The sequence below is a fragment of the Leopardus geoffroyi genome, chromosome B4, assembly GCF_018350155.1.
Source record: "Leopardus geoffroyi isolate Oge1 chromosome B4, O.geoffroyi_Oge1_pat1.0, whole genome shotgun sequence".
Taxonomy (NCBI): domain Eukaryota; kingdom Metazoa; phylum Chordata; class Mammalia; order Carnivora; family Felidae; genus Leopardus; species Leopardus geoffroyi.
In genome coordinates, this window is record NC_059341.1 from 71,267,485 (window position 1) to 71,283,749 (window position 16,265).

Consider the following 16,265-nt stretch of genomic DNA (forward strand, 5'->3'; position numbering starts at 1 on the left):
TCCACTCTCGCTACTTTTATTCAACATAGTACTGGATGTCCTAGTCATAGCAATCAGACAACAAAAAGAAATAACATGCATCCAAATTGGTAAGGAAGAAGTAAAACTCTCACTATTTGCAGATGACATGAGACTATGTTCAGAAAACCCTAAAGACTCCACCAAAATACCACTAGAACCGATAAATGAGTTCAGTAAAGTCACAGGATACAAAATCAATGTATAGAAACCTGTTACATTCTTATATACCAATAATGAAGTAGCAAAAAGTGAAATTAAGAAAATAATCCCAATTGCATTTGCACCAAAAACAATAAAATATCTAGGAACAAAGAAGTAAAAGACCTCTACTCTGAAAACCAGAAAACACTGGAAGAAGAAGAAAACACTGGAAGAAGTTGAAGACAACACCAAAAAATGGAAAGATTCCATGCTCATGGGTTTGGAGAACAGATATTGTTAAAATGTCTACACTACCCAAAGCAATCTACAGATTTAATGAAATCCCTATCGAAACGCCACCAGCATTTTTCATAAACATAGAACAAATAATTCTAAAATTTGTTGAATAGCCAAAGCAATCTTAAAAAGGAGAAACAAAACTAGAGGTATTACAATTCCAGATTTCAAGTTATATTACTGGTACTGACACAAAAATAGGTCCATAGATCAATGGAATAGAAGAGAAAACCCAGAAATAAACCCAAGATTATATGTTCAATTAATCTTTGACAGAGGAGGAATGAATAAGCAATGGGAAAAAGAATGCGTCTTCAACAAATGGTTCAGGGAAAACTGGACAGCTACATGCAAAAGAAAGAAATTGGACCATTTTCTTGTACTATACCAAAAATAAATTCAAAATGGATTAAGGACCTAAATGTGAGGCCTGAAACCATAAAAACCCATTAAGAGTGCATAGGCAGTAGTTTCTCTCACATTGACTGTAGCAACATTTTTCTAGATATGTCTCCTGAGGCAAGAAAACAAAAGCAAAAATAAACTATTGGTATGACATCAAAATACAAAGTTTCTGCATAGCAAAGGAAACAAGCAACAAAACTAAAAGGCTACTGAAGGGGAGAAGGTATTTGTAAATGACGTATCTAACAACGGGTTGGTATCCAAAAAACTTATACAACTCAACACCAAACAAACAAAAAAAACCCAATAGCAAATAGCAAAAGACATGAAAAAACATTTCTCCAAAGAAGACATACAGATGACCAACAGACACATGAAAAGATGCTCATCATCCCTCATAATCAAGAAAATGCAAATAAAAACCACAATGACATATCACCTCATACTTAATAGAATGGCTAAAATCAACAACACAAGAAACAACAGGCATTGGCAAGGTTGTGGAGAAAAAGAGAGTACAGTTGGTAAAAAGGCAAACTGGTGCAGCCACTGTGGAAAACAGTATAGAGGTGCCTCAAAAAAATTAAAAATAGAACTACCCTATGATATAGTAATCACACTACTGGGTATTTATCCCTAAATACAAAAACACTAATTCAAAAGATTCCATGCTTCTCTATGTTTCTTGCAGCAGTATTTACATTGGCTATTTGTAATAGCCAAATTATGGAAGCAGCCCAAGAGGTGAAATATATAGTGGAATATTACACAGCCATAAAAAGAATGAAATCTTTTTATTTGCAACAACATGGGTGGATCCAGAGAGTATAATGCTCATTGAAATAGGTCAGAATGACAAATGCCATATGATTTCACTCATATGTGGAATTTAACAAAACAAATGAGCAAAGAAAAAAAGAGAGAGAGAGAGACAAACGAAGAAACAGACTCTTAACTTTAGAGAACAAACTGATGGTTACCAGAGGAGAGGTGGGTAGGGGAATGATCAGATGAAATAGGTGATGGGGATTAAGAGTACATTTATCATGATGAGCACTAACTAACGCATAGAATTGCTGAATCACTATACTGTACACCTGAAACATAATACTGTATGTTAACTATTAAATGTTAACTGGAATTAAAATTGTTAGAAAAGTAAAAATAAGAATTAATTATTTACAATCTTTCCCCAAAAAGTAGAAGTGGAGGGAATACTTCCCAATTCATTTTACAAGGCCAATATTTCCCTGATATCAAAACTGGATAAGGACCTCACAAGAAAAGAAAATGATTAGGCCAATATGCCTTATGAAAATAGATGAAAAATTCCCAACAAAGCAAATCAAATCTAGCAACATATAAAAAAAATATATACCAAGGCCAAATGGGATTTCTCCCAGGAATGTTGTTTCAACATACAATAGTCAACCAGTGTGATATACCATACCACCACAATAATGGACAAGAGATACAGGATTGCCTCAATACATGCAGAAGTATTTCAAAAACAAACACTCTTTCATTATAAAACCACTTAAATTAGGAATAGAAGGGCACTTCCTCAACTTGATCCAAGGGATCTGTAACACATCCACAGCTAACACACTTCATGATGGACTCAATGCTTTTCTCCTAAAATCAGGAACAAGACAACTATGTCCACTCTCATCACTTTCATTTAATACTGCTCTGGAAGTTTTAGGCAGGGTGATGAGGCAAAATAAGAAATAAATGGCATCCAGATTGCCAAGGAAGAAGTAAAACTATCTTTATTTCTAGATGGCATTGCTGTGTATATAGAAAATTCCAAAGAATCCAAGAAATAATTATTATAACTAAAAAGTGAATTCAGCAGGGTTGCAGGATACAAGACTAATTCATAAAAACCATAGGCAAAAATTCGTGATTTATTTGGGCCCCAGATCTTGGGGGTCTTTTTACTGGACAGCTCTCCCTTGTCAAAAGCCTTCTTTAGCTTGAGCTGGAATCTTCTGCCCTATAACACGTACTGACCTCACACCTCTTTCATGGAGCTCTTTAAATATTTAAAGATAGTTACCATAGCTTCCCATTCTTTTCCTAGCTTCCTTTATTTTCCTTATGTGACATAATGTAAACTCTCCTTTTTTCCCCTGGTTGTTGCCTCCTACACTCCTAGACAGATTAAAAACTTACCTTTTCCAGACAGAGATTTAAAATCTTTTGGTGTTGATATTGTGTTTGGGTACTTTATGATTATACTGGGTGGTTTAGAAATTACTCCATAATCTATGTGAGTCATATTGAACTTGTGGTGGTTGAATAAAACACCTCGGTCTTTTTCATATGACATCACTATGTTCTATTTGCATTTCTGTACCTAAAATTTAGAAATTTATTTTTTCTTATTCATTTGAGTCCATAGTTCTAGTGTCTTTTGATCTCCTTTAAGTGTCCTTTTATAATATAGAAAATGCCTTCTCTTTTTAACATAAGTATACCTTCTCTGTCAGATGGTTAAAATAGTGAATGGGAAATTCCAAGACGAGAGGGCTATGGCAAACCATTAGCCACTTCTCTTGAAAATATCAATATTATAATTATTACCTCTCGTGCATGATTTTTGAATTAGTTATGAATCCGCCTAACAATGCTACATTAATCTAGCTTACATTTCTCCATCTTATCATAACACTGTTGTTCACATAGACTCTATAAAATCTCTTGTTAAGGGGTGCCTGGGTGGCTTAGTCAGTTGAGTGCCTGACTCTTGATTTCAGCTCAGGTCATGATTCCAGGGTCTTGGGATTGCCGCAACAGGCCCTGTGCTTAGTGTGGAGCCTGCTTAAGATTCTCTCCCTCTATCTCTCTTTCTCTCTCTCTCTCTCCTTCTCCCCTCTCTATTCCTTTCTTCCCCGTTTTTTCTCTAAAATAAAAAAAAATTCTAAAAATGGGATAGTAAATTTCTTCTAGAAAGCATACTCTACACTGGAAATCACAGAGATGGCATAAAGGGTATGTGAAGAGAACTCTGCATATAAAAAATAAAATAAGAATAAAGTCATGGAAATATACCATTTCACAAATAATAGAAAGTTACTCTGGGACTGGTACACACCCAGACAGCTAATATAGCCAATGTTAGCAGCAGTATAAGAAAGTCACAAGCTTGTGATCCAGTTTTTTACTTTGTTATATACATACGTTCATTTCCACAGACTGGGTAGAAAGATTAAAAATGAAAATGCATCATGGAAGGAGAAAAAGGCTCTGAATAATTTGAAAATCCTCGCTATTACACCTCTTAAGCAAACTTAAAATTGGCAAAGGTATTTTTCCTCCAAAATTTATCTATAACCTTTGAAATAAAATTCATATAGGAAATTCATATTTTCTACTTACTTACGTTTCTTGCAATATTATGGTCAAGAAAATTAAGAGAAAGAGTATCCTTTTTTTTTTTTTTTTTACAGTGAGGGAAAAATAAACAAACATGACATACCTGTGGACATCTGGCAGCACTATAGCAATCTCCAGCTGTGGCAAATGGCACTGCTTTTCCAAATATTGTCTGGGCAAAAAGAAGGTCTGTGGCTAAAAAATAAATGAACCTTTTTAGTATTGAGGCATTGTATACTTTCCAGTCTTCACTGCAAAGCATACAGTCTTTATATTACATTCTTAAATATATTTATATAATTAATTCAAAGTTTTAAGCAAATATGCTACAAATTATACTACATAACATATATCAGGTTTTCAATAAATAATTTTTATTTTATTTTAGTAATTTATTTTTTAATTTAATTTAATTTTTTTATTTACATCCAAGTTAGTTGGCATATAGTGCAACAATGATTTCAGGAGTAGATTCCTTAATGCTCCTTACCCATTTAGCCCATCCCCCCTCCCACAACCCCTCCACTAACCCTCTGTTCTCCATATTTATGAGTCTCTTATGTATTGTCCCCCTCCCTGTTTTTATGTTGTTTTTGCTTCCCTTTCCTTGTGTTCATCTGTTCTCTGTCTTAAGATCCTCATATGAGTGAAGTCATATGATATTTATCTTTCTCTGACTAATTTCACATAGCATAATACGCTCTGGTTCCATCCATGTAGTTGCAAATGGCAAGATTTCATATTTGAAACCATACACACACACACACACACACACATACACACACACACACACATATACACACACACACACACACACACACACACACACACACACACACCACATCTTCTTTATCCATTCCTCCATCGATGGACATTTGGGCTCTTGCCATACTTTGGCTATTGGTGATAGTGCTGCTATAAACATGGGGGTGCATGTGTCCCTTCAAAACAGCACACCTGTATCCCTTGGGTAAATACCTAGTAGTACAATTGCTGGGTCATAGGGTAGTTCTATTTTTAATTTTTTGAGGAATCTCCATACTGTTTTCCAGAGTGGCTGCACCAGTTTGCATTCCCACAAGAAGTGCAAAAGAGATCCTCTTTCTCCACATCCTTGCCATGTATAAATATACATTTTGTTGCCTGTTGTTGCCAGACTTGTTAATGTTAGCCATTCTGACAGGTGTAACCTGGTATCTCATTATGGTTTTGATTTGTATTTCCCTGATGATGAGTGATGTGGAGCATTTTTTCATGTATCAGTTGGCTATCTGGATGTCTTCTTTGGAGAAGTGTCTATTCATGTCTTTTGCCCATTTCTTCACCGGATTGTTTTTTGGCTGTTGAGTTTGATAAGGTCTTTATAGACTTTGGATCCTAACCCTTTATCTGATATGTTGTTTGCAAATATCTTCTCCCATTCTGTCAGTTGCCTTTTAGTTTTGCTGATTGTTTCCTTCGCTGTGCAGAAGCTTTTTATTTTGATGAGGTCCCAGTAGTTCATTTTTGCTTTTGTTTCCCTTGCCTCTGGAGACGTGTTGAGTAAGAAGTTGCTGCGGCCAAGATCAAAGAGGCTTTTGTCTGCTTTCTCCTCAAGGATTTTGATGGCCTCCTGTCTTGTATTTCGGTCTTTCATCCATTTTGAGTTTATTGTGTATGGTATAAGAAAGTGGTCCAGGTTCATTTTTCTGCATGTTGCTTTCCAGGTTCCCAGCACCATTTGCTGGAGAGACTGTCGCTATTCCCTTGGATATTCTTTCCTGCTTTGTCAAAGATTAGTTGGCCATACATTTGTGGGTCCATTTCTGGGTTCTCTATTCTATTCCATGATCTGAGTGTCTGTTGTGCCAGTACCATACTGTCTTGATGATTATAGCTTTGCAATACAGCTTGAAGTCCATCAATAAATAGTTTTTAAATAAAAAATGTTTATCTCAAAAATTACCCTAAAAATGGCAGGTACATGAGTAATTAATCAAAAAGTTTTAAAAACCAAAATGCCTTATTATATTTTACATAATAGTGAATATCTAAAATAAAGTGGGGTCAGGAGCAAATTACAGAAGAAAAAACGTTAAAGTTTAACAAATTATGACAAAGCAACACATAAGTGCTTATAGATCACATATATTTATACATATATGTATCTATGCATATATATGTGTATATGTAAATAATGTATATATTACTGCATTGTATTATTATTTTCTTTTGAATCTTACATTTGCTAAAATTGTTAGCAAAACTTGTTTGGCAATAATGCTGGGGATTCTGTATGAAGTATCAAAAATAGAGTCATTGGATCAAAAACAGGTTGGAAGGAACCCTAAAATCATTCTTGAATCACTTAAATAATATTTCAATCAACAGTCTTCCAGTTAGTGGATGTCACCTCCACTAATGTTGTTTTAAATCATTTTACTTTTTTTTTAATTAAAAAAAAAATTTAATATGAAATTTATTGTCAAATTGGATTCCTTACAACACCCAGTGCTCATCCCAACAGGTGCCCTCCTCAATACCCATCACCCACCCTCCCCTCCCTCCCACCCCCCATCAACCCTCAGTTTGTTCTCAGGTTTTAAGAGTCTCTTATGTTTTGGCTCTTATGTTTTGGCTCACTCTCTAACCTTTTTCTTTTCCTTCCCCTCCCCCATGGTCTTCTGTTAAGTTTCTCAGGATCCACATATATGGATCGACATCCATATAATATCCACATAAAAACATATGGTATCTTTCTCTGTGTGACTTATATCACTTTACTTTTCATGACTACTGCATTACTTTTCATGACTACTGCATGCCCCCTATGATGACACCAATCCCCTAAAGGCAATCCCCAAAGGGGGCATTGCTGGAAATACATCACCAATGGCAGTTTCCAAGACTAGGAGGCTTTCAGTTATGTGCCAGAGTCAGCTTGTGCCAAATCATGAGCACCAGTTGGGTGTGTCTCTTCCTAACTCCATGTACAATGAGCTCATGTTGGTAGCTTAAAGTTGGCATGGTGGAAATATATATAACTACAGACACTGGCAAATTCTACAAATCAGATGTTATATCCTGGTTGTTAAATGCTGGTTGTTAAACATTTATCCTCACACCACTGCTTATGCTAGCACTTACGGGTTGGGCGGAGGCAGAGCAAATACAACTTTCAAATCAAGCATGCTTTGCTACTATCTTCTCCATCATTACCCTCGTAACCCACAGATAGCTCCATCTCAACATACCCAAACTAAATGCACTACCTTTTTCTCCAAACTTACTTCTTTTGCTATATTTCTCATCTCAATGAACTGTGTTACCATCCATTCTGTTATTCTGGAAATCTTTCTAAATATTGTAGGCTGCTAATCCCCATATTCCTTCCGTTAGAAAATCCTAAAAAGTGTACTTCTTTAAAATTACTTGAAGGCCCTCTCTTCTGAACTTAGTCTCTACTCTAAGCCCTCATCACTTTCTATCTGGATTATTATATTAGCTTCTTAACTATTTTCATGAATAAAATTTGTTCTCCTTCAAGTGTCTTTCCTCCTGCTGAAACTTACACCCAATGGTTCTCATAACTTATAAAACTCGACTGTGTAGTTAGTATACGCTGTTCTTCATGATCTGCTCTCTGGGAACTTCTCTAACATGCTACCATCCCCCAACATCCATTCATTTTATGCTTGGAGAAAAATGGATTTTTATTCTTTTTAAAAATTTTTTAATGTTTATTTATTTATTTTTTTGAGAGACAGAGCACAAGCAGGGGGAGGCAGAGAGAGAGGGAGACACAGAATCCAAAGCAGGCTCCAGGCTCAGAGCTGTCAGCACAGAGCCCGATGCTATGAACCGTGAGATCATGACCCGAGCCAAGGTCAGATACTTAACTGACTGAGCCACCCAGGTGCCTCTGGACTTTTTGTTCTTTAATGAAACCAAGATGATTCACATTTTCCAGGCTTTTGTTCCAGGCTGTTCCCTCTTCTTGAAACTCCTTTTCTCTGCTTTGGTTAATTCAAATTAACTCAAGATAGTTTCTTGAGGAAAGTTGAAGACTTTTCATTCAAACAATATTTATTCAGAACCTATGGTATATTGAATATTATTTTAATTACTCTAAGCACACATCATTAGAGGACATAGAGGCTGATGGAACCGGAGTCCTACCAGAGTGAGACAGGTAATCAAGTAAATACCACATTATGTTAGGGGTGATAATTGCTATAGAAAAATTAAATCAATTAAAAGAAGAGGAGAAAGGGAGTTTAGGAGTGCAGACTGGTCCAGGATGGCCTGATTGAAAAAGACAAAACTAAACAGAAATCCAAAAGAAGGAGTAAACCATACAGGTAACTGTGCCACAACTGTTCCAGGCAAATAGAACAAAGTGCAAAGGCCTTGAGACGAGAGTATGCTTGAAGTGTTCAAGAAACAGCAAAGAAACAAGTGTGTCTGCAACAGAGTGTACAAGGAAAGAGTGTGGAAAGAGAGAGCAGAGAGGCGTGGAGGTGGAGATATCATGTTGAGTTTTGTTGACCAATGAAAGTATTTTTTATTTTCCTGAGTCAGATGGGAAATGTTTGGAGAGTTTTGATCAGAGTTCAAGGTTGTCAAAAAGATGAAATGGGGTAATGTATAAGATATGACATGGCTTATGTTTCATAGGATCACTCTGGCTTCTCTGCTGAGAATCTAGGTCAGGAGGTGGGAGAGTCATGCAATACTGAAATAGCAATACTATAATTTTAGTAGGCATGATAACCCGGGTGAAAGAATGGTGTGGACTCAAACCAAGATGGCAGCAATGAGGTAGGGAGAGAGTAATTTTTGATAGGTGTCTTAGCTCAGGATGCCCTAACAAACCACCATGAACTGGGTGGCTTAAACAACAGAAATGCACTTCTCTAAGATCTGGAGGCTGGGAGGTGTAGGTCAGTGAGCCCGTAGGGTCAGGTTCCAGTGAGGGCCCTCTTTCTAGCTTGTATATGGTCACCCTTCTCACTGTGTCCTCATATGGCAGAGAGAGAGCTCTGGTGTCTTCTCTTTTTTTTAAAAGGGCATTAATCCTATCATAAGGGTCCTACCCTTATCTAAACCTGATTATCTCTCCATTACCAAATATCATCACATTGGGGATTAGGGCTTCATCACATGGATGTTGGGAGACATGATTCAGTCCATAGTAGCATGTATGTTAGAGATTCATCTGACAGAATTTGATAATGGATTGTATGCAGGTGTGAGAGAAAGGGAGAAGCTAAGATGTTGCCAGATTTTAGCTGGAGTAACTAGGAGACTATATGTGCCATTTACTGAAATGATAAAAATTTGAGATGGAAGGAGTGGATGTGGGAAGAAATACTGAAGGCAAAGTTTTGCATACTTTGAGTTTGAGATGCCTATTAGGCATTCATGTGGATTTGCTGAGTCAAGAGATGAATATTAGAGGGGCGCCTGGGTGGCGCAGTCGGTTAAGCGTCCGACTTCAGCCAGGTCACGATCTCACGGTCCGTGAGTTCGAGCCCCGCGTCGGGCTCTGGGCTGATGGCTCGGAGCCTGGAGCCTGTTTCCGATTCTGTGTCTCCCTCTCTCTCTGCACCTCCCCCATTCATGCTCTGTCTCTCTCTGTCCCAAAAATGAATAAAAACGTTAAAAAAAAAAAAAGAGATGAATATTAGAGTTTAGGGTAACAGTCCAAATTGGAGATATATATTTGGGACCATCATTTGAAACCTATAAATAGAAAGAGATTCCCAAGGGGTGACTGTGTCCTAAAGCTTTTCAACATGCTGTAGAAGATGAAGAGTAGCCAGTCAAGGCGAGAAACAGAAAGACAGCAGAGAGTGGCCAGGTCAGGCACAAAGTGACGAGAGCATGGGGACCTGGATAAAATGCTGCTGATAGATCAAGTGAGATGAAAACTAAATTTGTCACTGGATTTAGAGAAATGGAGATAGAACTGGTGATGTAAGAGAGAAGGGAAAGTGTGCTGAGAAATGTTCTTGAGTAGGTACAATGTGATGAGCCTAGAGCACAAGAGAGAGCTGCCTTAGGTGATAGCAGGAATAGTTCATTCACAGTAAGCAGGAGAGAAGGAAGTCTGTAAGTAAAGGTTTGGGTAGGTTGCAGATGGCGTGGTTGTGGAAGTCCTGTTCAAGTTGTTCTTACTTTCTCAGTGAGATAGGAAGCAAGATCATTAGCAATGAGTAGATAAAGTGGAAGTGTTAGAAATTTTAGAAATTTGCAGCAAGAGGAGAAGATGTTCAGCATTTAGGGGGTTGGGGGTGGGAATAAACTAGGGGAGGACAACAAGATTACTCAGCAGCATGAAGGATTCTCATGAGCTTAGTAGCCATGCATTTTAGGTGAGAGCAGTGAGAAGAGCAGTGGATGAGGTACTACACTCATGTTTCATGTTGCAAGTGCATCAGAGAGAAAATATTTAACTGAGACTGGTTTTTGACACCCAAATGTGAGGAAAGAAAAGAGAGACTAGGGAGTTGAAAATGTATGCATTCAACATTTTGTCCTTAGGACCCAGTCTAATGCCTGGCAAATGGCAGGATTGTTCAATAAAATCATGAATTATAACAACTTAATAAACAGCAAATAAGTTACCAAGTTCCCCTTATGTACTTAGCAATCCTACAACATACATTATTAATAACAACTAGTATTTACAGAGCATTTACTATATGTAAGGCACTTAATGGGTATGTTACAAGTATTATCTTTTAATCATCACCAGAAAGGAAAAAAGAAGGATAGAAAGAAGAAGAAAAAAATCTGAGAGTCAGTTTCTCACTATACAGATGAAGGAATTTAGGTTTAAAGAGATATGCCCAAAGTTAGGTAACTGGTAAATGGATGCAAAGAATTTACTCCCAGGCGTTCTAACTCCAGAATTGTAAACATAACAGTGTAATGCTTCCCCACTGCAGTAACAGTGGGTGTTCAGTAAATGGTAGCTATTATTACTAACAATAGTTCATCATATGACTGTGATTTACAGATGATGTACTCATGCATCCTCTGTCTCAATGATTTTTTGTTTCTTTTTATAGTTTATAAAGCTATAAACTGGTTTTATAAACATAGTTTATACAACTATGAAACTGGTGATTCAATTGCAATTTACAGTTTCTGTTTCTGAAATGAACTTCTTTGCCTTTTCTGGTAGGAATGCAACTTCCAGGATGGCAGGCTGCTTCATACACAGTGTGTATCAGGTTTTATAAATATGTTTTGATTTGGCTATACTCTGAATTACTTCCTAGAAAGGCAGCAGGTCCAGAATCTGGGATCTGTGGGTGGGACTTTATCTCTAAATGCCAGTTACTAACTGTATAAACTGAGACAAGTGACTTAACTTTATAAGTGCATCTTAATTTCATCACTTGCAACGATGTGATGCAATTCTGCACTGACTAGTACAGAGTTATAAAAAAGATCAAATGAGACAATTTATGAGAAAATACTTGACAAATTGTGAACTGAAACTGATGTTAATAATCACTCTAAGCCCTGCAAAAAGCTTATGCGACTATGTTGAGGATATTAACTTCCTTGCCCTTAATGTAATTGAGGATTTTAAGACAAAGGGTTGTATCTTGGAAAGGCAACACCTTATCACCGTCATTACCACAACGTTTTTATTTAGGATCCCCATGGTCCATGTCACTGCTAAGAAATTATGTAGCTAATAACTTCTTTTAAAAAGTTAGGTAATTGTTGCACAATGTGAGGCCGTTCTCTATACTTTAGCTATCATATACACCAGCATATTGTTTGAATTTCATTCGCAACTAGAGGCTTTTCATTTTAGAGTTGCAGCACTTACTTTTAATTTGCATGGAACTGAGATCAATTCTTATTTTGCTGAAAACAGTGTGTCCAGCAGCCAGGTAGTCATTTTTACACTCACAGTCTTGCCTCCTACTTCCATTAAAAGGACATTCATATGGATTTTGTAGTCTGAAACAACATTAGAATAATTTTAGTATGCAGTAATTATCCCATCATGTAGATAAAGGTAAACTTTGGAAGTAGGAGAGTAAAAGATACACTTCTTCAATATTATAGTGTCAGTAAGCTAAATGAGAAAGATGTAAAAATCACCAAAGATTAACATCTGATTCTCAATGGGAAGTTCAAGCATGGTTTATGGAAAAATATTTCAGCTATAGTTCTCCTAGCTTTTATTATTGTTATTAATTTTCTTTCCTTTTCTAAGTTTATTTATTTCTTTTGAGAGAGAGAGAGAGAGAGAGAGAGAGCGAGCGCACAAGCTGAGGAAGGGCAGAGAGAGAGGAAGGAGAATCCCAAGTAGGTTCTGCACTGTCAGCATGGAGCGTGATGTGGGATCAAACTTACAAACCATGAGATCACAACCTGAGCCAAAATCAAGACTTGGTCACTTAACTGACTGAGCCACCCAGGCACCCCTTATTAATTTTATTTCTATTAAAATAAACATAGCTCTTAAACTCTTCTTTGTTGTCCCACGGCTCACCTTCTGTGAGCCCATGTTAATATTCAAGTCTTTATTAAACAGGCCTGGACAACATCTGGTTTAGGTCCTAACATGTTCACCTGCTCCTAAATTACTTGCCCCACTTGTGAGCTATTCTAGTATCACTCTGAAAGCTGGAACTTCTAATTCTCTTGGTGGACCATAAAAATGCACAGATAAGCCAAAATCTCATACCTAACACCATACACTTCAGAAAAGTTGTCTTCTTCACCTTTAACCAATGATATATATTCCTTGGGGTTCTCCAAGTGCATGCCTGCGCAATAGATCTAGAGGGAAAATGCAAACATCTAGAAAAGGTTTCTCCAGTCAACAGCCAATGTTAAAATCAAATACAAACTGCTTTCAAAATACCTTTATTATTCTTCCCTTAATGTTAAGGTAATAGTCACCATCCATGGTAATGTTGCTTTTCACTTGGATTTCTTTGCAGCTGGTAAATGTTTTACCTTCAAGGACAAATGAATACATATCAATAATGAACAAAGAACAAGCTTAGCATGAATTTAGCTCAATCATACTAAAATTGTTATACTCTGAAAAAAAATAGACATTTTGTTTTGTGGAACCCATGACTACTACAAATATTTATTTTCAAAATTGTTTTTAAATTTTTTCTGTTTATGGGACGCCTGGGTGGCTCAGTCGGTTAAGCGATCGACTTCAGCTCAGATCATGATCTCACAGTGCGTGGGTTCAAGCCCCACGTCAGGCTGTGTGCTGACAGCTCAGAGCCTGGAGCCTGCTTTAGATTCTGTGTCTCCCTCTCTCTCTGCCCTTCCTCCACTCACACACACTCTCTCTCTCTCAAAAATAAATAAACATTAAAAAAAATTTAAATTTTTTCTGTTTATTTATTTTTGAGAGAGGGCAGGGAGGGACAGAGAGAGAGGGAGGGACAGAATCTAAAGCAGGCTCCAGGCTCCGAGCTGTCAGCACAGAACCTGACGTGGGGCTCAAACCCACAAACCATGAGATCATGACATGAGCTGAAGTTGGACACTTAACCAACTGAGCCACCCAGCCACCCAGCCACCCCTATTTTCAAATTTTAATTAAAATTTCCCAGGAACACCCAGGTACTAGGTAGATTTTTAAAGTCTATTACTTACAATCATTGACATAACACTTCTTTTGAGCATCTGGTTTTAAACGCTTTAAACATAAGTTACTGGACCGACCATTTATAGACACGCATTCCACTCTTCTCTCCATTTTCCCAGCTCCACAAGTCACTGAGCACTGTGAACAGGATACAGTGATCGATAATGTTAGATAATAAGTCCAGTAAACCCATATTTTCTCCTTTCAGACTAGGCCCCTTTGGAACAAACTGGTGATCCATAGTGGCTAGAACTATTGCAGATACAAAAATATCCTGGAGGCTGGACAATCACAGGTGAAAGTAATCCTTAGGCATGAGCCAGAATCTATTATTTCTCAGTTACTGTCTTCTTTTCATTTATTTTGTATTGTTATATCAACAGTATATCGTAAATACTTGATAAGCATTATTGATGATGGTTATTAAGACTATAAAGTTTTTTCTCATGGTTAGATGCTAAGATTACAAGGCAATATTCATTCACTTGCTTTCTATCAAATAGAGAATGGAATATAGTGCCAATGACTTTCATTACTCATACATCCGATCTATTTACTTCTTCACTTAACCAATAAATATTTCTTAAGCATCTACTCAAAATGCAAACCACTGTGCCAAGTTCTCTGAGGAATAGCAATAAATTATTAGTCATGGTCCTTGCTTAGACCATGGCAGGCAAGCATAGAAAGCAGGCAAGCATAGAAAAAGAGAGATTTATACAAGTAACTGATAGTGGTTTTTAGACAAAAGCGGTGTGAGACAATCTAGTTAGTGGTGCAGATTACCAGGCATACTAAACCTAGAAAGTCTCATTCAAAAGGTATTAAATTCATAATTATATACTGACCTTGCTCCATTTTCCAACTTTCCAAGTGGCCACATGCAAACAGCTCCTAAAATTGCATTTGTAAACCTGAGGGGAAGGCAGAACAGGGCATTCTCGATAGTCTATAGGCCAAAGTTGATGAAGCTTATATTTCTCAGTAGACCAGACTGCAATGCAGTATGTAATCCTTTGTCGGTAACTAAATCCGCAGTTACCTGCACACTGAAAAATATACAATTATAAGGAGAGAAAAAGATGCCCTTAATCTTAATTAGGGCCTATGTTTGCCAGGTGCTTAATATATACTGGACTATAATCTAATTTATTAGCTTCATTTACAGATGAGTAAACAAATGTTCAGAGACATTGGATAACATTTCCAGAGTTGTACCAATAAATGGAAAGGATGCAGATTCCAGCTAGACTGTCTATTTGTAGTGCCTGTGCTTTTTTGCTTTTGTTTTCCATTACATTGCTAACAGTTTAATTGGATGAAGCTTTATCTCCTGAAAGTCACAGCTTCAGAGAAATGGAACATATTAGGGGTTCTTATCTAAAATAAAGAACATTTATTATCCTTAACTTACTAGTAATTATATATAAGTTAGCATACATTTATCTTAATATATATGCTGTGATATATAATACCATTTGACTAAAACAAGTAAGTGATATTATTAAAGATGAAAAATAGGCAAATATATTTGTTTCCAGCAATAATGGAGTGACAAGAAATAAGTTGCCTTCTAACCTGAAGCAGCAGAAACATCTGGACAAAATGTATCAAACAATGGCTTTTAAGACATTGGACATTAGGCAATAAAGTATAGTGATACCCGGGAGATGGAAATAAAACAAGTGATCCCATAATTGCTCTAGCCTACTATTTTGAGAGTTTCCAGATCTTGGAACAAGAAAAGGAAACACAAGGGGACAGCATGGTTCTGACCAGTACACACATACATGTGAGGACACTAACCGAGGCCAAAGAATGAACAAACCAGAAGTCTTACCAGAAATTACTATATCTGGTACTCACATGAGACCAAATATAGTGCTTGTTCCCTCCAGCTAGACTGGAAAATCTTATATACATGGGACAATAGGTAGAGTACTCAAAAGGGTCTCGCCACAGTAGAGGGGAATAATTAACCTTAGATAAAGCAATGTACTAGCCTGACCTAATAAATCTTAACAGCAAGGCAAGAAAGGATCAAATGGTTTCCAGACAGAGTAACTTCATTCCAGAATGAAGCTCAAAATATATGCATATGAATAAAAAAATAGCCAACGGCCAAAAAGGTAAAATTCATAATGTCTAATATGCAATTTAAAAAATTAACTGGCATGCAAATAAGTAGGAAAATATAACCCATAATGAGGAGAAAATCCATCTATCAAAAGAGGTCAAGAGGGGGCAGTGAAAAGTAGGACCTCTAAAAATTCTCTCCTCCATAACAGCAATGAGAAAACTAGCAAAATTTGTCAGAATTAACTTTCTCAGAACTCTGGAAATTAACCAAAGGCTTACAACAATCCAGGAAGAATTTATTTAATAAACAAGC

At 36.8% G+C, this 16,265-nt stretch overlaps 1 protein-coding gene across 3 annotated transcripts in view; it reads right to left on the reverse strand.

Annotated features, from left to right (window-relative positions):
- ADAMTS20 (ADAM metallopeptidase with thrombospondin type 1 motif 20) overlaps positions 1 to 16,265 on the reverse strand; it is a 174,249-nt gene that overhangs the window by 17,336 nt on the left and 140,648 nt on the right. For 2 of the 3 annotated variants that reach the window (XM_045463296.1, XM_045463294.1), the window contains 6 exons: positions 14,722 to 14,922; positions 13,882 to 14,011; positions 13,124 to 13,218; positions 12,944 to 13,038; positions 12,077 to 12,210; positions 4,349 to 4,440 (listed from right to left, as the gene is read on the reverse strand). In XM_045463296.1, coding sequence (XP_045319252.1) covers positions 4,349 to 4,440; positions 12,077 to 12,210; positions 12,944 to 13,038; positions 13,124 to 13,218; positions 13,882 to 14,011; positions 14,722 to 14,922 — 747 coding nt within the window. The remainder of the gene's footprint in view (positions 1 to 4,348; positions 4,441 to 12,076; positions 12,211 to 12,943; positions 13,039 to 13,123; positions 13,219 to 13,881; positions 14,012 to 14,721; positions 14,923 to 16,265) is intronic. The other variant, XM_045463295.1, reaches the window with a different exon arrangement.